This window comes from Suillus clintonianus (assembly GCF_016758775.1).
Source record: "Suillus clintonianus strain FC179 chromosome Unknown DEU56scaffold_1, whole genome shotgun sequence".
NCBI lineage: Eukaryota > Fungi > Basidiomycota > Agaricomycetes > Boletales > Suillaceae > Suillus > Suillus clintonianus.
Genome location: NW_024539225.1, coordinates 866,186 through 887,269, shown reverse-complemented (window position 1 = coordinate 887,269; position 21,084 = coordinate 866,186). Strand labels below are relative to the sequence as shown.

General features: G+C 48.9%; 6 protein-coding genes across 6 annotated transcripts; 4 read left to right on the top strand and 2 right to left on the bottom strand.

Annotated features, from left to right (window-relative positions):
- Window positions 1–4,416: 4,416 nt before the first annotated feature.
- DEU56DRAFT_763978 (tryptophan synthase beta subunit-like PLP-dependent enzyme) lies at window positions 4,417–6,761 on the bottom strand. The gene is made up of 6 exons (XM_041350854.1): window positions 6,728–6,761; window positions 6,640–6,677; window positions 6,365–6,564; window positions 5,726–6,316; window positions 5,080–5,667; window positions 4,417–5,022 (listed from the first exon to the last, which is right to left on the bottom strand). The coding sequence occupies exons 3-6, from the start codon at window positions 6,413–6,415 to the stop codon at window positions 4,705–4,707; spliced, it is 1,548 nt and encodes a 515-aa protein (XP_041215751.1). The 5' UTR covers window positions 6,416–6,564; window positions 6,640–6,677; window positions 6,728–6,761; the 3' UTR covers window positions 4,417–4,704.
- DEU56DRAFT_921611 (heat-shock protein 90) lies at window positions 6,639–9,135 on the top strand (the record flags this gene model as incomplete). Its single annotated transcript, XM_041358510.1, has 7 exons — window positions 6,639–6,789; window positions 6,839–7,083; window positions 7,138–7,467; window positions 7,527–7,828; window positions 7,880–8,277; window positions 8,330–8,724; window positions 8,776–9,135. The coding sequence occupies exons 1-7, from the start codon at window positions 6,729–6,731 to the stop codon at window positions 9,133–9,135; spliced, it is 2,091 nt and encodes a 696-aa protein (XP_041215750.1). The 5' UTR covers window positions 6,639–6,728.
- Window positions 9,136–11,221: 2,086 nt separating this feature from the next.
- Window positions 11,222–12,047, top strand: DEU56DRAFT_905952 (uncharacterized protein; the record flags this gene model as incomplete). Its single annotated transcript, XM_041356780.1, has 3 exons — window positions 11,222–11,356; window positions 11,410–11,493; window positions 11,553–12,047. 3 exons carry the CDS (start codon window positions 11,222–11,224, stop codon window positions 12,045–12,047), a joined length of 714 nt encoding a protein of 237 aa, XP_041215749.1.
- Window positions 12,048–12,720: 673 nt separating this feature from the next.
- Window positions 12,721–13,143, top strand: DEU56DRAFT_867336 (ribosomal protein S21e; the record flags this gene model as incomplete). The annotated part of the gene is made up of 4 exons (XM_041355422.1): window positions 12,721–12,735; window positions 12,792–12,837; window positions 12,890–13,057; window positions 13,112–13,143. 4 exons carry the CDS (start codon window positions 12,721–12,723, stop codon window positions 13,141–13,143), a joined length of 261 nt encoding a protein of 86 aa, XP_041215748.1.
- Window positions 13,144–13,568: 425 nt separating this feature from the next.
- Window positions 13,569–16,966, top strand: DEU56DRAFT_763965 (GTPase-activating protein gyp7). Its single transcript, XM_041350853.1, has 12 exons — window positions 13,569–13,758; window positions 13,814–14,000; window positions 14,052–14,178; window positions 14,230–14,340; window positions 14,395–15,481; window positions 15,531–15,826; window positions 15,881–15,984; window positions 16,036–16,135; window positions 16,191–16,227; window positions 16,278–16,437; window positions 16,494–16,511; window positions 16,565–16,966. Exons 2-12 carry the CDS (start codon window positions 13,836–13,838, stop codon window positions 16,808–16,810), a joined length of 2,451 nt encoding a protein of 816 aa, XP_041215747.1. The 5' UTR covers window positions 13,569–13,758; window positions 13,814–13,835; the 3' UTR covers window positions 16,811–16,966.
- Window positions 16,967–19,960, bottom strand: DEU56DRAFT_763960 (uncharacterized protein). Its single transcript, XM_041350852.1, has 16 exons — window positions 19,409–19,960; window positions 19,213–19,357; window positions 19,001–19,155; window positions 18,830–18,945; window positions 18,666–18,779; window positions 18,513–18,615; window positions 18,432–18,456; window positions 18,278–18,381; window positions 18,090–18,224; window positions 17,924–17,976; window positions 17,740–17,864; window positions 17,536–17,690; window positions 17,438–17,479; window positions 17,305–17,386; window positions 17,100–17,242; window positions 16,967–17,015 (listed from the first exon to the last, which is right to left on the bottom strand). Exons 1-15 carry the CDS (start codon window positions 19,938–19,940, stop codon window positions 17,230–17,232), a joined length of 1,899 nt encoding a protein of 632 aa, XP_041215746.1. The 5' UTR covers window positions 19,941–19,960; the 3' UTR covers window positions 16,967–17,015; window positions 17,100–17,229.
- Window positions 19,961–21,084: the final 1,124 nt, after the last annotated feature.

Here is a 21,084-nt window from a genome sequence, read left to right as displayed (position 1 = left end):
CAAAATTCAAGGACATGGTAGATGTGGCCTCGCGTGCTACTCGAGGCGTCAAAATTCCTGGTCGAAAAGCAACCCGCGCTGAGATCATCCGCATGTTCAAGAACCACATGACCACGCTCAAGAAGAAATTGAATGTACGTACCATCCTTTGCAGTTTCTATTCATTCCTGACAATATTCTAGAGTCAATCTGTCAGTGGCGCGATCAATGTTACATGTGACGCGTGGCAGGCTGACAACACAGATGGGTATTTTGCCGTCACCGGCCACTGGATCGAGGAGAACAATCCGATGCAGTGGGAACCCGGGAACGCGTTACTTGGCTTTACGAGGCTCAATAACGCACACAATGGCCAGCGTCTAGGTGGCACATTATTCAAGGTGCTCGATCGGATTGGTGTTGCACACAAGGTTTGCATAGTATTATCTCCTCATGATTGCTACCTTGCTTATATTTCCACCTGCTAGATTGGCCATGTTACATGTGACAACGCCGCCAACAACAACACGATGCTGGAAGAGTTCTCGCGATTGTACGAGGCGAAGTACAACAAGAAATTTCCATGGCGTGAACGCAAGATAAAGTAAGAAGTCTTCATGATTTTTTTGCTGCGTACTAACAATTTCAACAGCTGTCTAGCGCACATCATCAACCTTGGCACACAAAAGCTAATAAGTATGTATAGCCAAGCGCCCCACTACAATCCACACGATCCGCATGGCCACGATCCGGATATGTCTCAGAAGGTTGAGCGTGACGAGATCGGCCTCGTTCGCAGCATCTGCATCAAAGAATGTTCCTCGGCCAAACGGAAAGAGTTGTACAGGACTATCCAGACGAAAGCAGGTGTGTCTTTGCCGACACAACTGCTGATTGACATGAAGGTTCGATGGTCTTCAACCTATGTTATGCTTAATCGTGCCGAACACAACAAGAAGGTGCGCATTTGATCTTGTTGTACCCTATTGTTCTCACTCTTACTTAGTATGTTGACACGTTTGTGTACGAAATGGGCCGCCAAGAACCCAATCTAACCAAACGAGCGAAAATCGACTTTTTGCAATTGTCACCCGCTGAATGGTCACGACTTGGTCATTTCGCAGACCTTCTTTCATACGCCGACGTTGCTCAACAAGCCTTCTCGTCGGATCGAGGTTCAACTCTCCATCTTGCAATTCCTGCGCTGGAGACACTTTACAAATCTTGGTCTTCGCGAGCAGAAAGGCCCAAGTATGCTCGGTTCGCTGATTCACTGAAGGCCGCCGCAGCAAAAATAGATGAATACTACGAGAAGACTACAGATTGCCCAGCCTACGTTATCGCTATGTGTTCGTTCTCTTCTGTTTAAGCTAGCTGAGTTTGACGGTGTGCCGTTGTAGTACTTGATCCGACGTCAAAACTGGCATACTTCAAAAAGCACTGGCCATCCCACTTGCTCGATGATGTGCTTGCTTGTGCTGAGAATGTGTTCAAAGCACACTTTTACAAGCTTAATCAAACTCTGTCGTCGTCGCAGCCTACAACCACGAAAAGCAAGGCCGCTGGCCTCAAAAAACTTATTCGAGAGGTTCAAAGTGACTCCGATAACGATTCTGAGGCAGACCCAGGTGCCACGTCCATTGGCGACCCAGCAACACCATGGAGGGCCGAGTTCGCGAGCTATATCGAAACTATCGAGGCAGCTCCCTCAGCAGGTATGAGTACTATCCAGTGGTGGGGTGTAAGTGACTTTCATTTCCTCTGACTCGAGGCTGATCACTGTGTCCATTTAGATTAATGCCTTGAGGTATCCTGTGTGGGCTTCGCTGGCAAGAGACTTTCTATCCATTATGGTAGCGTCTGTCTCGAGCGAGCGAGCTTTCTCGCAAGGAGGGATCACGATCAGCAAGCGGCGTAATCGGCTGAAAGGAGATATCGTTGAGGCTCTACAATGTGTTAAGTGCTCCCTTCGTCATGAACTTATATTCCGCGAGGCCGGTCCTTCATCTCTTGTGGAGGAAGAAGCTGATGATTCTGAAAATGAGGCTGAGGCTGGTGAGCACGAAGTATCCAAAGACGAACCAGCAGATGACGAGGGGTGGGATGTGCTGATCTTGGAGGATGATGATGACGACAATATGTCAGAGTTTGATTCATTAGGTGACGAATAAGCGCTGTACAATTGTTGATATATTATAGACCGTTTTTCAAGATATTTCAATGTTCAAAGCCGTGAACAAGCCCAAGCCAAGCCGCGGCTTAGGCCTGGCTTTGGCTCGTGGCCCGGCCTGAGGTTTTTCAAAGCCCAAGCCTCCCCAAGCCAGGCCTAAGCCGCGGCTTTCAGGCCGAGCCGGGCCCGCACAACACTAGCCATAATGACAACAAGAGGTCGGAGAGTAGTTGTGCGAGGTGCATGATATCGGGAGTAAGACAATTTGGAATTCCAAGGGTGTACGATGGGTGTAAGCCGAGTAGAAGGGAAGGTTTCGTGATTCCTGTTTGAGTTCGCAGCTTGCGATACTGGCGGGTGTTTGGTGCGGCAACGAGTTTCAGAAGGTTGTCGAAATATTCAGTGAGGTCAGGATCGTGCAACTCGTAGACACTGATATCGGGGTGATTACTGCCGGCGACAGCATAACGATGGGGGATTAGCAAGGCAGGGTAGTAATGGGTTCCCTTCCGACGACCGAGTAATCCGCAGTACACTCGACACCCATTCTTTCCACTGTGCCCCACCATACCATCAAAATACACAAGCCCGGGTCCGTCTGCGGTAACGAAGATAAGAAACGGGTTGGAAATAAATACGATGTCGCGCCATGCGTCCCAGATACGAAGGCCTTCGTTCTGCAAGGCAGCTAAGTGGTGCATACCGGGAAATAGGAATGAGTCGACGTTCTTTGGCTTGTTGGGTCCTGGGATGAAACCTCCAGGAAGCACGTATTGCTTCTTGTATCGTCGATCGGGAGCGTGGTTCATTATGACCCAGATATAGATCCAGCAGTCGGATAGTTTGGACTCGTACAACTGCGCGCCGTCGAGTGATATCATCAACACAACATCATCGGGCTTAATATCACCCCGTTGAACAGCCTCTATAAATTCACGGCCCTTGCAGAAGTCGTCGAAAACATCGACGACGCCACCATTGGCTCGAAGTGTTTCAAACAAGCGCCGTGTTACTTCCCGCAGATAGCCCATCGCTTGAGCTTGATCAGGATCACGCCACAGTGCTTGTAGTTGTGCACCGAGGGGAATAGTTACAAACTTCTGACGTGCGACGTGCATTCGACCACCACTAGTACGAAGCTTGATGGGATCGTAGCGGTCTGCATCACAGATAGGACAATTTTCGAGTTCGGCAAAGGGACCCGTGAATGCGACGCAGGTGTCCGGGCACATGTCGTGCTCAATCGACTCCACTCCAGTGTACTCTGCAATCAGTCGTTCAATATTATGGTAACTAGGTACATTGGCTGCGTCGCCATCAAAGGATCGCATAGCGGAGCGTCGGATAGTCTCGTACGCATTGATTGCAGAGTGTTCTAATGCGAAGTACGATGTAATCCCATGCCGAACAGCACTGCTGTTGATTTCGAGACGTGTCCGGTATGGATTCCGCAATCGGCTCAATGCAGCGTCATCCAATTTTGCGACTGCATCATCCAAGGACGCCCCCCGCAATAGCTTTATGAAGGCTATGGCATCTTTCTGCTTCTGCAGAATAGCAGCCTCCTCGAGCCTATCTATGTCAAAGACACGGTGGTGGGGCTCGTTGGGTGGTATGTGGGGCTCGTTGGGTGGTATGTGGGGCTCGTCTAGTGGGAGCTCGTCTAGTGGTGGTATATCAGGCTCGTCTGGTGGTATGCGGGGCTCGTCTGGTGGTATGCGGGGTTCGTAAGGGTCCCCGACCTCAAAACCATGATCTACTCCACCAGGAGGATCATACTCCAGCTCGACTTGTCTGTCGAGCTGCTGGGGAGGGTCTGAATGACCCTGTTCGAGGTCTGGCCCTTGGGCAGGCTGCATACAAAGGCAGTCAGTAATTCATTGAATAGTCACGAAAATTAGATGTACTTGGACTTGTGCGCGAGCACGTTTTCCCCGTCCAACCCGAGAACCCTCTAATTCACCAGTCCCTTGTTTGATAAGATATCGATGAGCTTGAAGCCGGCGTGTGGACTGAGGAAGGGGTTGTGTATCTGAATTGCTGTGAAGAAGGTTAGAAATACAGTCAGACACTTGGTCAAAAGAAACATACCCTTGCATTTGTACAATGTCGATACGACACAGTCGCAATGCCCAACGGAAGTGCGCACGTAGTGCAAGAGAACGATGTGAGAACGATGCGAACGATGCGAACGATACAAGAACGATGTGAACGACGCGAGAACGACGCAATGTACAATGATAACGATACGATGCAACACGAAATATCAGAACTCATCATTTTTCATATTATGTAATTACGAGATTATCACATTTCACCCAACCTCGTCATGTTGGGTTTTCACTGGGTCTGATTAACCGTGGACAAACCCGTGCAGAAAGTTGAAACCGGTGAAGATAACTCAAATATTGAAAGGGGGGAGGACACCCTCCTTCCTATATTGATAATGCACATTTACTATCACTGGTATACAGGACCCGCATCTAGATGAGCCTTTCTTTTGCACAACAAGCGTTGTTTTTGATCACCCACTCTCAGGCACCCCACCGACACGCTCACACTACCGCAAATCGTTCCACGACACCCTTCACAAGCTCCACATCAGGCCTTTCAACTTCAATCACGCGGCGCTCCATCGTCAGTAGCGTCTTGAACGCCTCAGGAAGCACCGCATCAAAGTCGAACCCTGGCACGCCATGCAGCGCGCTCGTGACCGCCTCGGAAAACTTTGCGGGGTGCGCGGTGGAGAGGATGATTTGGATCGTGTTGGGTGGGGGCGAGAGTACACCTGCGACGTGCAGCCCTACTGCAGTGTGTGGGTCTGCGGTGTAAGATTGCGCGGAGGTGTAGTACTCCCGGATCGTTTGGCGGATCTGTGCGAACATTTCATAATGTTGGCTTAGCTCACGATATTAAATGAATGAACGTACCTGGCTATCATCGACTCTCTCGGCCGTGAAATCCCTCCTCGCCAGTTCGAGCACTGAATCTGGCACGACGATGCGCCCTATAGACTTGACATTGTCCATCCAGTTTTTCACTGTCTGGCAGGCCTTCTCACGGATATCCCCTCCGGGGTTGGTGTTCTGTACATCCTCGAAGGCGAGATACCACAGCAGGCGCTCAAAATTGCTCGACACGAGGATGTCCATGGCGGGCGAGAGTGTCTCTACCACGCCCCCCACATCCGCCGATGAGAGACTCGAGTCCACCTTCTCATACCGCCCCGTCTTCCAGAAGCGTGTGAGGATGTCGTTGGCATTGGTGGCGATGACAAGTTTAGCCATTGGCAGACCCATGCGCTTGGCGAAATAGCCTGCAAGGATGTCGCCGAAGTTACCGGTTGGGACGATGAATTGGAGTTCAGCGTCAGTAGGAAGGGTGCGGCGGATGGCAAAGTAGGAGAGGAAGTAGTAAACTGTTTGGGCGAGGATGCGTGCCCAGTTTATGCTGTTGACGGCACCTAGGTGGTGTTTTGCATTGAAGGCAGTGTCAGCGAAGAGGGCTTTGACGATGTCCTGCAGATTTGTATGTATGTCAACTATGGGTGCAAGGTTTAAATAGGGACGAACGCACCTGACAATCGTCAAACGTTCCCTTCACAGCAAGGTTATGTACGTTTTGATCTGTGACAGTAGTCATCTGAGCTTCTTGGACAGGACTGACGCGACCCTTAGGATGCAGAATGAATATGGACACATCAGGCTTGCCGCGCAACCCGTAGATGGCAGCGCTCCCTGTGTCACCACTCGTCGCGCCTACGACGGTAAGTTTTTCCCTCTCCCCTCCAGGAGACTTTGCTTTGTTGCGGCGCTGGAGGAAGTAGGAGAAAAGGTTGCCCAGGAGTTGGAGTGCGACATCCTTGAAGGCATAGGTAGGACCATGGAAGAGCTCGAGGATGTACTTGCTGCAAGGCTTGTCAGTGGAGAGTGGTTTGAGCGGTGTGATTTCGGGATGGCGCCATGCAGAATCATTATATGTTGCATGGACGAGGGCTGCAAGATCTGTTTGGGAGATTTCGTCTGAGGAGATGAAGAGGGAGAGGATCTCGATGCTGAGCTCTGGAAAAGACTTGTTGGCCCAGGCCTGCTGCCAATCAGCTGGGAGCTGTGGAATGGATGCGGGGATGTAGAGTCCACCGTCCGGGGCGAGGCCAGCAAGGACTGTCTGATGAAGATCTAAATCAGTGCATCAGTAATTGATAAGTTGGGTTACCTCCTCGAAGGAGAGCTCTGCTGAACCTCCACGGGTTGAAAAGTACTTCATGATGGTCGGACTTGAGTCACAACGATCTTGCCGAAAAAGCACTTCATTTCATCGATCAATCCAAGATGCTTTCGTAGTCGGACATTAGGATAGTCGAAGTTGTACTGTAAAAGGGAAGTGATAGAATGTTCTGGAATGTGTACGTTTCTGTGCGTCGAAAGTTCTCGAATATCAAAAAAATAAGATACTTAAGGCCCTCGCGATAAACGCGTCCTTTGCTGTAGAGCATTCCCATCTTTTCCACTTAGATATTCATCCATCAGTGAGTTTCATCATAACACGCGCATCCTTGAGCTAACATTGTCCCTCTAGAATGGCAACCGAGAGCTTTGGATTCCAAGCTGAAATCAGTCAACTCCTTGACTTGATTATCAGTTAGTACATAATCATATCTTTCTTACTCTCTCTAACCGTACCGCTTAGACACTTTCTATTCCAACAAGGAGATCTTCCTTCGTGAGTTGATCTCGAACGGTTCAGATGCCCTCGACAAAATCCGTTATGCCTCCTTGACCGACCCCTCCGTTCTTGAGACCGAGAAGGATCTCTTCATCCGTATCACACCAGACAAGGAGAACAAGCTCCTCACTATCCGTGATACCGGTGTCGGCATGACCAAAGCTGACTTGGTCAACAACCTTGGTACCATCGCAAAGTCTGGCACAAAGGTAATCATCCTCAAATCATTCGTCTTGTCTCATTTTCTGACCCACGCCACTTAGGGTTTCATGGAGGCTCTCAGCTCTGGTGCCGACATTTCTATGATCGGTCAATTTGGTGTCGGTTTCTACTCCGCTTACCTTGTCGCAGAGCGTGTTCAGGTCATCTCAAAACACAACGATGATGAACAATACATCTGGGAGTCCGCTGCAGGTGGCACCTTCACTATCACTCCTGATACCATCAACGAACCCATCGGACGTGGTACTGAGATCCGCCTTTACCTCAAGGATGACCAGACTGAGTATCTTGAGGAGAAGAAGATCAAGGAGATCGTCAAGAAGCACTCCGAGTTCATTTCATACCCCATTCAACTCGCCGTCACTAAAGAGGTCGAGAAGGCAAGTCGTTTTCAGATCCCTCCCTTTGATTGTCGCTTATGTACCTTCAGGAAGTTGAAGACGATGAGGAGGAATTGAAGGATGAGAAAGAGGAATCCAAGATCGAGGAGGTCGAGGACGACGATAAGCCCAAGGAAAAGAAGACCAAGAAGATCAAGGAGACTGAAACCACCAACGAGGAACTCAACAAGACCAAGCCCATCTGGACGCGTAATCCTCAGGAGATAAATGCCGAGGAGTACGGCGCCTTCTACAAGTCCCTCACCAACGATTGGGAGGAACATCTCGCCGTCAAGCACTTCTCTGTTGAGGGTCAGCTTGAGTTCAAGGCGATCTTGTACATTCCTAAGCGGTCAGTATTGTCCGTCTACGTTGAATGATTTCCTCTGATTTGGCCTCATAGCGCGCCCTTTGATCTCTTCGAGACCAAGAAGAAGCGCAACAACATCAAACTCTACGTCCGCCGCGTTTTCATCATGGACGACTGTGAGGACCTCATCCCCGAGTACCTCAACTTCGTCAAGGGTATCGTCGACTCTGAGGACTTGCCACTCAACATCTCCCGTGAAACCCTGCAACAAAACAAAATCCTCAAGGTCATCCGCAAGAACATCGTTAAGAAGTGCATGGACCTCTTCACCGAGATTTCGGAGGACAAAGACAACTTCAACAAGTTCTACGAGTCGTTTGGCAAGAACTTGAAGCTTGGTATCCACGAAGATGCTCAGAACCGCAGCAAGCTCGCCGAGTTCCTCCGCTTCTTCTCTACGAAGGCCCTCGAGGAACAGACTTCGCTCAAGGGTGAGTGCATTTTGCTCTGTCCATTGGGACATTTCCCTAACAATGTTTTCAGACTACATTACCCGTATGCCCGAGGTCCAGAAGTCGATCTACTACCTCACTGGCGAATCCCTTGGCGCTGTCCGCGACTCGCCGTTCCTCGAAGTGCTCAAGAAGAAGGGCTTCGAAGTTCTGCTTCTCGTCGACCCTATCGACGAGTATGCCGTCACGCAACTGAAAGAGTTCGAGGGCAAGAAACTTATTTGCGTTTCGAAAGAGGGCCTCGAGCTCGAGGAGACTGATGAGGAGAAGAAGTTGCGCGAGGAGGAGGCTGCGCAATTCAATGACCTCTGCCAGACCATCAAGGAAGCACTTGGTGACAAGGTCGAGAAAGTTGTCGTCTCCAACCGTATCACCGACTCTCCTTGCGTCCTCGTTACCGGCCAATTCGGTTGGTCATCTAACATGGTACGTATCGTCTTTGAAACGTGAGGGTAATTCTCATTCGCATGTGTACAGGAACGTATCATGAAAGCACAAGCTCTCCGTGACTCTTCGATGTCATCATACATGGCGTCCAAGAAGACCCTTGAGCTCAACCCTTCAAATGCCATCATCAAAGAACTCAAGCGCAAGGTCGCCGAGGACAAGGCTGATAAGTCTGTCCGCGACCTCACCTTCCTGCTGTTCGAGACCGCGCTCCTCACCTCCGGTTTCTCACTCGACGACCCCACATCATTCGCCAAGCGCATCAACCGTATGATCAGCTTGGGTCTTGACGTCGATGAAGAAGAGGAAGAGTCAGCACCCGCTGAAGACTCGAGCGCCCCTCCGCCATTGGAGGCCGTGTCGACATCGGCGATGGAGGAGATTGACTAGACGTTTTTCATCTGTGTGTACTTTAGCTTGCATCATATCATGGTCGTCGCTGCATTTTTTTCTGTCTTTTGGTCGCATTTACGAGACAATAGCTAAAAGTTCTTTAGTACTCTCACGAATAAAAGCATTTCATTCTGTGATATCGTGAAATGGATGGGGGACATCGTGAGGCGTTATGATCTTCTCTTTGCATACGAGTGCATCGGAAAATGAATTGGTAGTTGCGTCAATAGACAAGCCTTTGCGGCCGTTTCACTACAAATGTACCTTCTCAGTACGAGCCTCCATCGACGACGCAGATCGCGGCTGGTCTGGGCATGTGACGCGTCGTGACGTCTGGGTTCTGCCACCTCAGGTTCAGTGGGTGTAATCGCCATATCAAAATGGAATGCACTCATTGGGTGACTTCGACAAAGCAAAATCGAATGTGACAAAAACATATCTTCACGTATTTGTTCACATGCATCGCGAGGATCGGCAAGTTCTTTATCTCACAATCGACCATTAGCGGAAGTTATCCGAGGCTAGCTCAAGGGAAATCGGCCGTATTATCGGTAGGATAGTTCCCATCCTCTGAGACTGCGGGAAGTGCACAGTCGTGAGCGTCACGTCCGCGATACACACGATGAAATATCAGCTTGTTGTTCCAAGCTTAGGACAAGGCCTCGGTGTCGACGCAGGGCCCGGTCCCCAAGATGACGGGTCTTCTCCTTTCGTGACAATGGAAACGACGGCTTGCGGAGGCACATGAAAACGGAAGCGTTGTCTGGGCGAAAGGGGTCAAAGACAGGACGAAAGCGAATGCACATGAGCAGAGCCCAGTGTTACGCTGGGCTGGGGGATCGTCATTGGGAATGTTGTGGGGATTTCGCAAAGGTTGCGTTTTTGAGCATGAATTAACGAGGGGTAACGGGGGATTTGGGAACGTTGACCTTCGACATGATAAGAAAAACGTGCACCACCCCATTGGCAGCGTTGAAAAGGCGGAAAAAAACATCAGCAGGTGTCAATGTCAATTTGCAGAACGGGATCCATGTATAAAGCAAAGTTTGGCTCTGCCCCTATCAGCGAATAGGCTTCTGACAATCCTAGGTTCTTCTCTGTTTCGTGTTTTTTCGAAAACTGAAAACGGAGAAGAACCCAAGGCCGTGACCGAAGGGATAGGGTATATGCAATCAATTAAGTCATCAAATGACAGACCTAGACGCGATTATCGACACAGAACCTCCACGGAGTTGTAGCTGATTGGAGAACGTGGACATCTACGTTGGGTATTGCAATTAATCCTCATGGTGTTTGGGCGCAGAGCCGCCGTGATCCAGAAAGTCCGGGAGGTGTCCGACAGGTACAAGGTCTTTGAGGGGCTGTGGCTATGATCTGCGACGATCAACGGGCGCAATCCTTCCGAGAAATGAGTAAAAGATATTGATTTCCTGATGCGCGAGATCTGGGGTGTACTCTCCATGGAGTCTGAGCGCAAATCTGCCGTTTTCTCGTCATCTTGACAGTGCACCAATACACTTTGTTATCGTAAAAAGGTATGGATGCATACTTACAGGTATTCCCCCTTACCAAACTCTAGTAGGGTCGAAGGTTCAAGTTGCCGCAGCATGCAACAACACATGGTAGTTGTACTTGTATCGAGAACGTCGAAGTTCAAACGATCTTTGTTCTGTGCCGTGACGCAGGACCATTAATGCTAGTGCTGTTTAAAATTTTAGATGTTGCACCGTGGCTGGTCTGACGCGGACGTCCGTGCATATACGATGAAAATCATACTCACGCGCAACTCACGTGAGTCACATCCAAAACACACGCAGCTGAGGCGTGTGCACGGGGGGGCGAGTCAAGTTTCCTCTTTAGGCAAGTTCAGGAGCGGTAACCTCGAGGCTTTCAAAGCACACCCTAATCGCCTGTTTACAGCTTTTCCATTGTTCCCATTCATTTTAGCACACAATAATGGTTCATTTGCCTCGCGCTGGCCAAACATAAAGCATTGCCACGTTCTTTCGACACTCTGTATCATTATTTGCCCTCAAACGACACCAACGACACCACTCAAGCCCCCCATTGTCCAGCCCCAAGAATGCCATCAATAATTGCCCCATCACCACGACGCGTCGCTCATGCCTGCTTTCAAGACGCGTTACAATCCCCTTCCCCATTACCTGATACGCGTCATTGTCACGTCCCCCATGCTTCACCGACAGGTGTAATTTCTGTAGGTCTCCTAGCGATATTCTAGGTCTCTCATCGAGCTGACGCACCTGTCAGGAAATTTTGCCGTCGCGGATGATTTTAAGTCCGCCGCGACTGCTGTCGCCAATCACACTCAACGAATCTCGTGTCTTATCTCTGGTCAGTTTTTTTTTCGCGTCATTGCTGTGATTCGAGCAGTGCTGAGACGTGTCCCCTAGAAATCAAAGTCACCAATGCCTTGTGGTGCTGCAGTAAGGCGGGGGCTCACCCGTTCCACTCGCTCCACGAAGAAACGCCGTCGCTTTCCTCCCCGCATCGAGTCGCCTCTCGATGTATACGGACGTGTTCCCATGTTTGATCGCCTGCCGTGGATTTCTGCCATGGAGTTCCCTCCACGGTTCGATCTCTACGATACTGCGGATTTATCTCTACTGCCAGGTGTTGAAGAACTCCCCTTCTCAGATACGATCCCTGCGTCTGGACCCGTCCGCCATCGCAAGTCATCCCTCCGCTCAAACCCTCTTGGAAATAATCCAGAGTCAGAATCGCCTTCCAGACAAAATTTACCTTTCCAGTCCCCCAGCTGTGATCGAGAGTGTCTCAAGACCCCACCACCTAGGGTATCTTTCGACCCCACGCGAGTCACTTTCCACAATCTCATGCCAGTCTTTCCACATGGTGTTGCCAATCCCAGCCCACAGGCGATGCGTTGACTCACGCGCGGTCACACGTTTTGACGCCGTCGTCCGATATGATTCCATCTGCAAAGCACTTGTACCGCCATCTTACTTGCATCTTCCTATAATAGCGAGGATTACTCGCGCCCATCTTCAGCACTCATTGCACCATCTCAACGAACACCATGTATCCTGCCACGACTCTGCTCGATCATCCATTGCACGATCTCTATTTCGCTTTCTGGACTACGCTCCGCCTTAGATCAGCAATAGCTGTTCTTATCAGCCTTTCTCTGTATTTGAAATCGTATCTATTTCAATCTGTACTTGCTCCTTGCACTTTCGTTACCGCTTATCTCTGCTCGTCGCTCCTGCTTTATCCGAGCCTACTTTGATAGTTGCGCCTGATCTCTGTTATTATTATATCTGCATGACCATCTTTCGATTCATTTTCCAGTATTATCGTACTTCGAGTCTTCCTGATGCTCCTACTTCGTCACCGGGTTGATAGAAGACAATACACAATCAATACATGTGTATCTTTTCGACCTTCCAGATCTTGGAATGGTGCAAAGCTTGGTCCCAAAAAGGAAATATCACATAATCACAGCCCACGTGGTGGCAACTGTACAGTTTCTCCATGAATTATCCCACGCATCCTCCCTGTAGATTGCTCATCGCACATCATAGTCATAATCTCGATCTCGCAATGGAAAACGACCAGGTCTGTATTGACGTCGCCACGCTGCATCGTATTCTGACCATTTCTTTGGGTATTAGGGTATTCTCGTCGACCTCTACGTCCCCCGCAAGTGTGCGGCCACCAGTATGTTTTGAACCAAACATCGTCTTAGAGCATTAACCCATCCATGGCTCAGACCGCCTGATTACCTCCAAGGACCATGCTTCGGTCCAGATCAACGTCGCTGACGTTGATGCTAACGGTCGTGCTCTGAACACTTACACCTCCTTTGCGCTTTGTGGACAAGTGCGATCACAAGGGGAGAGCGATGACTCTGTTAACCGGCTAGCAACGAAGGCGGGCTGTGAGTCTCATTCTCTATGAGTTGTCCGTTTGGACTGATGGTTTGTTGTTGCAGTGCTCCGGAATGTGTGGTCGTACCAAAAGTAAACGTTGTTGTATTAGAGCGTTCGTCATATCATCATTTTTACTTGCTCTCTGGATGTTGTGGTGTGAACACCTTTACGCCTATGCTGAGTGCAAGTGCGCTGCGCATGCGTGCGGATAAAAACCATTTAATGTTTAGCGAATGAAACTGCAGACCTTGCATTTTAACCTACAAGAAGGGTTCGTTGCAGACACCGCGCACTCCATATATTTACACACGCGATGCCTGTCGTTTCGTTGTCGGTGTTTAGAGGGGATGTTCTTCCTAAGACGGTCCCTTGTACTTTTGGCGGTAGAAAAGACCTGCTCAGGAAGAACGTTCCCTCCCCGTGGTGAAAGCATATATAGTCGACATTGTGTTGTCTCGATAGCCCACAAATACTAAACGAAGTGTGGCCATGAAACAACGTTTTTGAAATTCAGTTGGCGTTGCTCGAATGTGGCAAACTGCGGGAGGAGTACAAATGGAGAATGCAGTATTCAACTCGTGACTCAGTGCATCTCCGCAACACGTAGCCCGCAGCGAAAGAACACTGGATAGAAGATCCTGACCCACTTATGCGTGTGGGCCAGAATCATCGTGCTTGTTACTCTGACGGTTCCTTGTCCATAATTTCAGTGAGTCGCCACTGGCCTTTATTATGATCCCTGGTCCCATGCATGTTTACCCAAGCCCCTCTTATTAGTCTGATTCCATGGTCGAGATTCAGCGTACCCAAAGCGAGAGTAGTGGTTCATTATCCCCTTCTGCAGAGGAGGAGAGCAAATACCGCCTTCTTTATAGTAAATCCAAGGTCTACGTCAATCCGACCGCATACGCAAGAGATAATATCCCGGGATTCGTAGCTCTTGTCAAGCGCGTGAGTCGCTAGGTCATATCTCGTATATCTCGCTCATGCATTATCATCCAGGAGGCTGTGAATCCTACCTACCTGCTTGCATGGATTCCGGAGACACTGCTCTGCGAGAAGGGAACCGACGAATGGGACAAATTTGTGAAGATTGAGGAGAAGGCGATCTTAGATGAGGAGGATGAAGGTCTGCAGCTTCTTCCTCTGTTTTAACCCGTAAACCTCACGCGATTCAAAGATGCGGTTCTAATCGACCTTCCTACCCAAAGACCAGAGTCCTATGCATTCTCGGTCCCTCTGACTTCGATATACTCTCTTCTTGTCAATCCACCTACTCTTTCATCATGGTGTACGTTCTTATGTTGTCTGTGGACATTGGCAGGGCTGAAGCAACCACTAACAGATGGTACTATCGGTATAAACCTCATTAACAGCTCGACTCTTCCGACGCTTCACTTCCACGATGACGAGTCGCTTTCAATGACACTACCGTCTCGACATGCTAATAGGCACAACACCACTAGTGCATACCCTCCTACAGCATTAACATCATCTTCTCGACCCTCTACGTCATGGGGAGGGGAGGATTTACTCTCTCGTTTAAGATCTTACGCCCACCTGCTCCGCTCCACATTACAGCCTAACATGTTCATCGTCGATCCATCTAAAGCCGACATAGACACGCACACCACTCAGATATTCGACGACGACGCTGTGGATGATATCCTTGCGCAATCATCGTATGCTTCTTCGCACTCACCTGTACCTGCTCACAGGCGACCACGTCCATTATCTAATGTTCCTGCAAATCCTCCCAACCCATATTCCACTCGCTCATCCGTTTTACATCGCTCTCTTTACCCGCCCTCCATCTCGACCACACAGTCTAGCTCACAAGCACGGATGGCGCTGCTTCAATCCTTTTCAAATATCACTAGAGCCACGCGCCACGCGGCGCAAAACATTCTCTCACATCCTCTTGCTAAGCCAATCGTCCCGCATCTCCCAGACCCCGTCAGGAGTCTGGTCAATGTTAATGGCGACTTGGAGTGGGGTAGTTGGGTGGAGAAAGGGGGCGTTGGTGAGTTTGAGAGTGCGAGGGTGTATCTTGCTCGCTGGGCCCGCATAGTGGCTGAAGAAGGTGATCGAGCACGTAAACGAGAGGCTCAGGCACTGCCCTCTTCCTCCTCGGATGTCGTTGAGGAGATATCCCCGTTGGGCGTGTTCGAGCTCCTTCACTCCACGATCAACCTTCCCTCTCCCAAAACGTCTCGAGACCCGGCACACCCAATAGACGAGGCACTTTGGGCGAAGTGGTTTGATAATGATGGACGGCCGAAAGTCAGACTTGAAGAGATGAGGCGCCAGGTTTTTAGGAGAGGCATCACTCCTCATGGAAACCTCAGGAAGAAAATGTGGCCCTTCATACTTGGTGTTCACGAATGGGACATCACTGAGAGTGAGAGGGAAATGAAGTGGGAAGAGAAGAGGTAATTTTGTCTTTGCCACCAGATGCATGTCTTCTGACCCATTCTGCAGAAAGCGATATCATGAGATCAAAGATGAGTGGTGTGGCGTGCCTGAGGTCTTTGACCGACCGGATGTCCTCGAAGAACGTCACCGCATTGATGTGGACTGTCGTCGCACGGACCGCACTCAGCCACTGTTCTCCAGTGCTTATGAGGATACCGCTGACAATGACCTTAATGGAAACCGCCGGTATACTACGATCTCTCCTCAGATGTCGGACATCGGTGCGCAATCTCCCAGCAATGAACACATCGATCGTCTCGCAGGCGTTCTCCTCACGTACAATTTTTACAACAAAGAGCTTGGTGAGCGGATTTGTTTTACTACATTCGTTTGCGGTATTCAATGAGAGAAAACAGGGTATGTGCAGGGCATGTCGGACCTTTGCGCTCCTTTGTACGTTGTGATGAGTTCCGATGAGGAGTTGACCTTCTGGTGCTTTGTGGAGGTAATGAATCGTATGGTGAGTACATCTGAAACCGAATGAAGATTCTGCCTCTGACCTTTACAACAGATTCAAAATTTCCTTCGCGATCAGAGTGGAATGAAGAAGCAGCTCTCGACACTCCAAGAGCTGATCAGTGTCATGGATCCTGATCTATATCGACATTTAGGTCATTCTCAAACCCTTTTGCTGTCTGAATAGCTATCTGATCTTGTCTGCTGCAGAAAAAACTGACGGTCTCAATTTGTTCTTCTGCTTCCGGTAAGTCTTCAAACATACTAGCAAGGCATTCTTGACGTTGTCTGTCCCAGATGGGTCCTCATCGCATTCAAACGCGAATTCCCTTTTGACGATGTTCTGCGTCTATGGGAAGTGTTGTGGACGGACTACTACAGCAACGAATTCATTCTCTTCGTTGCTTTGGCAATATTGGAGTCCCATCGGGATATGATCCTCCGGTATCTTGTAGAGGTGCGTGCCCTGATTATTTGCCATGAAATATATTCTCTAACCAGGTATTCGATCAGTTTGACGAGATTCTGAAGGTAAACTCTGACGTCTATTAGGATTGCCGAAAACTGAGTCCAATTTCTTTTAGTATTGCAACGAGCTCAGCATGACTATTGAACTCGATTCTACTCTTGCCCAAGCCGAGGTCCTATTTCTGTCATTTGCTCAGCTCGTTGCAGACATTGACAGAAGGCGAGCGGAGGAAGCCACTAATTCCACGAGTGTGCTACGACGGCGAGGGACGTCTGCCTCAGAGGGAAATGCGTCTCTGTCAAAGGTATCGATGCCTACTCTGAGCGACAACCTCAGGGACTTATTAAAGACTGGGCGATGAATTGGACGAGTAGATTTAGATCGAACATTGATTTAGTGTATTCGTGCGTGTGGCATAACGATACTGTATCACATACACATGTATAATATTGTTGGCTTCGCGGGGACCTTGCTTGAATCTGACAGCCTCAGTGTGGTGTGTTTGACCGTGAAGGTACCGATGATGTGTTCCGTCCTCGCAAAGATATCACACATTTGCTTCCTCACTAGAAAACGATCGAGTGATTTGACGCCACAGCCCACAAGTTACTTGTATGAGTACGATTTAAATGCTAGAAATAATCGCGCACAAATTTCGAAGGATTGAGTAATGTATAAGTTATTGCCCAGGGCGCTATAGGGTTGCCCGGCGTCGAACCAGAATTAAGTATGCTGCTTGAGAGATTTTATAGTACGAAGCTAGATCTGAACTGTTGTTTGTTAATTTGAGCAGCTACAAATGCAGAAAAATATAAAGTCAGCTACAGGATAATGCGACTTATGCGCAGGACTCACGAGGCCTCTGCATTCCTTTGCTCCGTAAAGAACGCCGGGCCATAATCAATGAGGATCTCGGTTCCAGGGTCAATGTTTTTGACTGTGTCTTAGTATCAGCATTCGACTTCTCGAAATAGGGAAACTATCTGACTCGCAAAGATCCCTATACGGTGCTCCCCATTCACAAGGCGCGCTATCGGATGTTTGATATTAGTCATTGAGATACACATCAAGACAGACATTACACACCAAAAGCGCGGCAATTATACTGAGTTTCGCTACTGGCATCGCTAACGCCTGAATGGTTGATGAACCTCGACACGTTGCCCGTGCGCGAACTATCCAGGGATAGAGTTTTGTTGAGACCAAAGACATAACTTCGTCCGAGGTGGTCTGCCACCTCTCTATCAACTCAGTGAGCTATGGGAAATTTCATGGATGAACGTCGCTCACCCACGGCTGTCGAATGTCATTTCATAAATAAGCTCCCCAACGTATTCTTCGATCAAATCGCCCTGCTTGGCCGGCTCGAGTAGGAATACACCTGCGCCCCAACGACTTTCCTTGACCTCCAGTTTCTATAATCATCGAGGCAAATTTATTCATGCATTTTGAGATGTTGAATGTATATGTATACCTTGAAATGACCTTGTTGAATCTGGGAGTTCCCGCAAATACTCGTTTCCGGGTCTTCGATGTAGAGTTAAAGACATCCAACTCCTGTAAATGTCACGCAACATACCTCTGCCATGTGCAAGATATCAATGAACAAATCGCAACATAGGAGGTAGTCGTTATCACGCACCGACATCCGCATTTTACACAAAGCTCCGGATCACACTCGCGTCGAGCTTCGGTGCAAGGACATCGCTTAAAATCCGTGCAGCTCATTCCGTTGCGTGCTTTTGCACAGCGACAACCTTTCCATCTCCGAGTACCTAGTGAAGGGTGACATCAAGCCTCGTGCTGGTGACAACGCGCATAAACCTACATTTGGCGGGGCAATGGCAGTTCCGCTGGCAATGAGTCTTGTTCTTGAAACAAAGACATTTGGATGAAACGTCACATGGCCCAGAGTGATGACAAGGTTCGTTCCTATGAAAAACATCCAGTACAACATCCGATATTGCATTAAGGATACGCACGGTGTGAACTTTAGTGGGTCAAAATCTATCTCGTGTGGAATGTCGGTCAAGTAATACGTGTCCACATGTATTCGGCCCTACCTCGAAATTCCAACGATCGCGATTTCCCCCTGTGTTCCCCATTCGGGCGCTCAGTTTGAAGCTCGTCAAAATCTGGATGTAGTAGTCTGCGATAATAAAGGACCTGAATCACAGTCAGACCAAAGAAAGCTCTCGTCATCCTTGTTGACGAACCTCATGGCAAGGCTTAAAGCATAATTCAGCATGGTCACAAGGTATCATATCTGACTCAATGTCTAAGATGGTCTTGAACGAATTTATGTCGTCTTCACTCCATCGAGGGAGTAACTTGAACTCAGTCTGTGTGTATGTATTGCGTCAAAGATTGGGAAGCTTACCTCAACCGTCCTGGTCTGCAAGAAGCAGCCAGCTTCGCAGGGGCGTTCTACACGTTTCAGCAGCTCGGACAGCCGGATAGTTGGCTTACGGAGTGTCGGCATGGGATTTATTTGAACTATAGATTCTATTGCTTGGGCATCAAAAATGCAAAAACAATTTGGAGGCCATACCATGAACAGTGCACAGGGGCTCGATACAGTTGAGGTTAGGACAAAACAATGCATGGGTGTGCTCAAGCCGATGTTGAAGAATACCGTGAGATAGCGATGAAGGGGGGAAGGTGTAGGAACAAGGGATGGTTGTTCCTTCCCATTTGAGCAAATCACTGTACATTTATTCAAAGTTTGGATGTGAGCACAAAAAATGATCGGGAACCCCATACCGACGACGGCTCAGGGTAAACAGTCCAGGTTTTCCTGGAGTTGAGAAAAGCTTGAAGGGAAGCACTCCCGTGCTATCTATGTCATGATACAGTAGACTGTGGACCGTATGAAGGCGGTAGGCTGCCTCTAAGGAAATAACTTCTACTATTCACAATAATGACGTTTCGTCGCATCCAGTGAATAATAAGTACTTACAGTCTGGATCATAATTATCCTGCCACGCAAATGAGCCATAACACAGTGTATGATCTACGTGGTCGAAAGTCGGATCATCCGCGTATGGGATGAATGCCATCATATCATCATCGTCGCCCTTGAAAATATTCCTTGAGATGGGAGAGCAATACTCATAGGGTTTGTGTGGCTCAAGTAGTTCGGCATGTACTACTTGAAGTGATATCGTGGAGGTTGAACTTGGAGTTCCGTCTTCTGAGTAAGCAGTCACTGCAATCCTCCTTTCCGTGTCTCTGTCCAGGCCCTCACCGACCTTACCGACGGCATGAAGAGGTGTACTGTCACCTTCTGATATAGGAACACGTGGAATTCGTGTGCCGCGGGACAGAGAGCGGATGACATGTTCGGAGTATTTGATTTTCCAGCCACTGAATTCGGCCAGAACCTCTGCAAAGACTGATTGCGCCAGCTTATGGATTGGTGGATCGCCACTTGGCTGCAACGTCTGTTCCAAAAGTATGTCGTTTGTTTGCACAACTGAAGTGAGCGGCATCTGAGTGCTTTACTTAAGTGTGGTCGAGGGGAACAAGGAGTTTGATTGAATTGTGTGGTGTCACGGTCACGTGATGTCACGTATCGCTGTGACGCACTTGAGTCGGTAAATTTGAGCCATGTCATTAGTATGCAGTACTAGTACTACTATGGTTAATTCCCGTCCTTGCACGGTGTCATATGCCTTGCACACGGAATTCGACTCATTTCCGACTGGCCAGTTGCTCCAACTTGCAAACTTCGCCCAAATTGCTAGCATGTGCTATGTATCCCCATTCACCACGAATTGACTTTCCTCAAGGCGTCCGCACGACCAGCTGGCTTCACCGTAACAGTGCAGGCTCATGATGCTGAATGGCAGACAAGCAACCAATCCACACAGCCCGCAGTTGACGTACGCATCGATGTTTTGAATGGGCGGCGGGGAGTTGTATAGCCTGCGAGGTGCTCGCCTACGTTATCATCGCATGAATGGGTACGATTTTGGAGTTGATGTCTTGATCTATTATGACGATGTTAGCTTTTTGTAGGGTAGGGGCGTGATCTGGGTGAGAACGCAAATAAATGAACAAGCCAAATGGCATAACTCGCCTCTCTCGAGTCCGGACTGTTAATTATGGTCTGCGGAACAAATAATTTGAATACATATTAAGACGAAATATTTGCGAAGACCTATGTCTAGATCTCCTTGAAATCCGCTCTGCAGCACCAAATAAATAAGTATCACGACGAAACTTGAAAATCAAGAAGAAAAGGCCAGATTCTCCTGCTCCCTGCATAGCACCGATTACCGTTAACTTCCTCGAGCATCCTCCGTGCTATACACCACTGCTAGTTGATATATGCACGCGCGCCTGGAAAGCGATTGAGGTCATGCCGGTTGCTGCATCAGAGTCAGCCACGAGCCGAGCGTGATATTCTCGAACGCTAAGGATGAGGCGTGGTCCTAGCACAAAGGACTGTATGACTGTAAAAATCTGAGTAATACCAAAAAAAATCTGAGTTTCGGGGGAAAATTGGTCCTATAGAAATGATGAACCGCAGTCGCATGCAGAGGTCAGTGAAAGATTGACATACGGCTATGAGCGTTGGAGACAAATTAACTACGAGGCTGAAGCAAGACCCGGCAACATAACTAGCGCGTT

What these genes read in the sequence shown, in the direction of transcription:
- DEU56DRAFT_763978 (XM_041350854.1), bottom strand. Translation starts at nt 6,415, where the DNA reads ATGAAGTACTTTTCAACCCGTGGAGGTTCAGCAGAGCTCTCCTTCGAG. An exon ending in CAGAGCTCTCCTTCGAGGAG is followed by an intron (nt 6,317 to 6,364) that starts GTAACCCAACTT and finishes GATCTTCATCAG; the next exon opens with ACAGTCCTTGCTGGCCTCGC. An exon ending in AGAGAGTCGATGATAGCCAG is followed by an intron (nt 5,023 to 5,079) that starts GTACGTTCATTC and finishes ATGTTCGCACAG; the next exon opens with ATCCGCCAAACGATCCGGGA.
- DEU56DRAFT_763965 (XM_041350853.1), top strand. Translation starts at nt 13,836, where the DNA reads ATGGTCGAGATTCAGCGTACCCAAAGCGAGAGTAGTGGTTCATTATCC. An exon ending in TCGTAGCTCTTGTCAAGCGC is followed by an intron (nt 14,001 to 14,051) that starts GTGAGTCGCTAG and finishes ATTATCATCCAG; the next exon opens with GAGGCTGTGAATCCTACCTA. An exon ending in ATGAAGTGGGAAGAGAAGAG is followed by an intron (nt 15,482 to 15,530) that starts GTAATTTTGTCT and finishes CCCATTCTGCAG; the next exon opens with AAAGCGATATCATGAGATCA.
- DEU56DRAFT_763960 (XM_041350852.1), bottom strand. Translation starts at nt 19,940, where the DNA reads ATGCCGCTCACTTCAGTTGTGCAAACAAACGACATACTTTTGGAACAG. An exon ending in GCGATCGTTGGAATTTCGAG is followed by an intron (nt 18,457 to 18,512) that starts GTAGGGCCGAAT and finishes CACACGAGATAG; the next exon opens with ATTTTGACCCACTAAAGTTC. An exon ending in CCGTATAGGGATCTTTGCGA is followed by an intron (nt 17,387 to 17,437) that starts GTCAGATAGTTT and finishes ACTAAGACACAG; the next exon opens with TCAAAAACATTGACCCTGGA.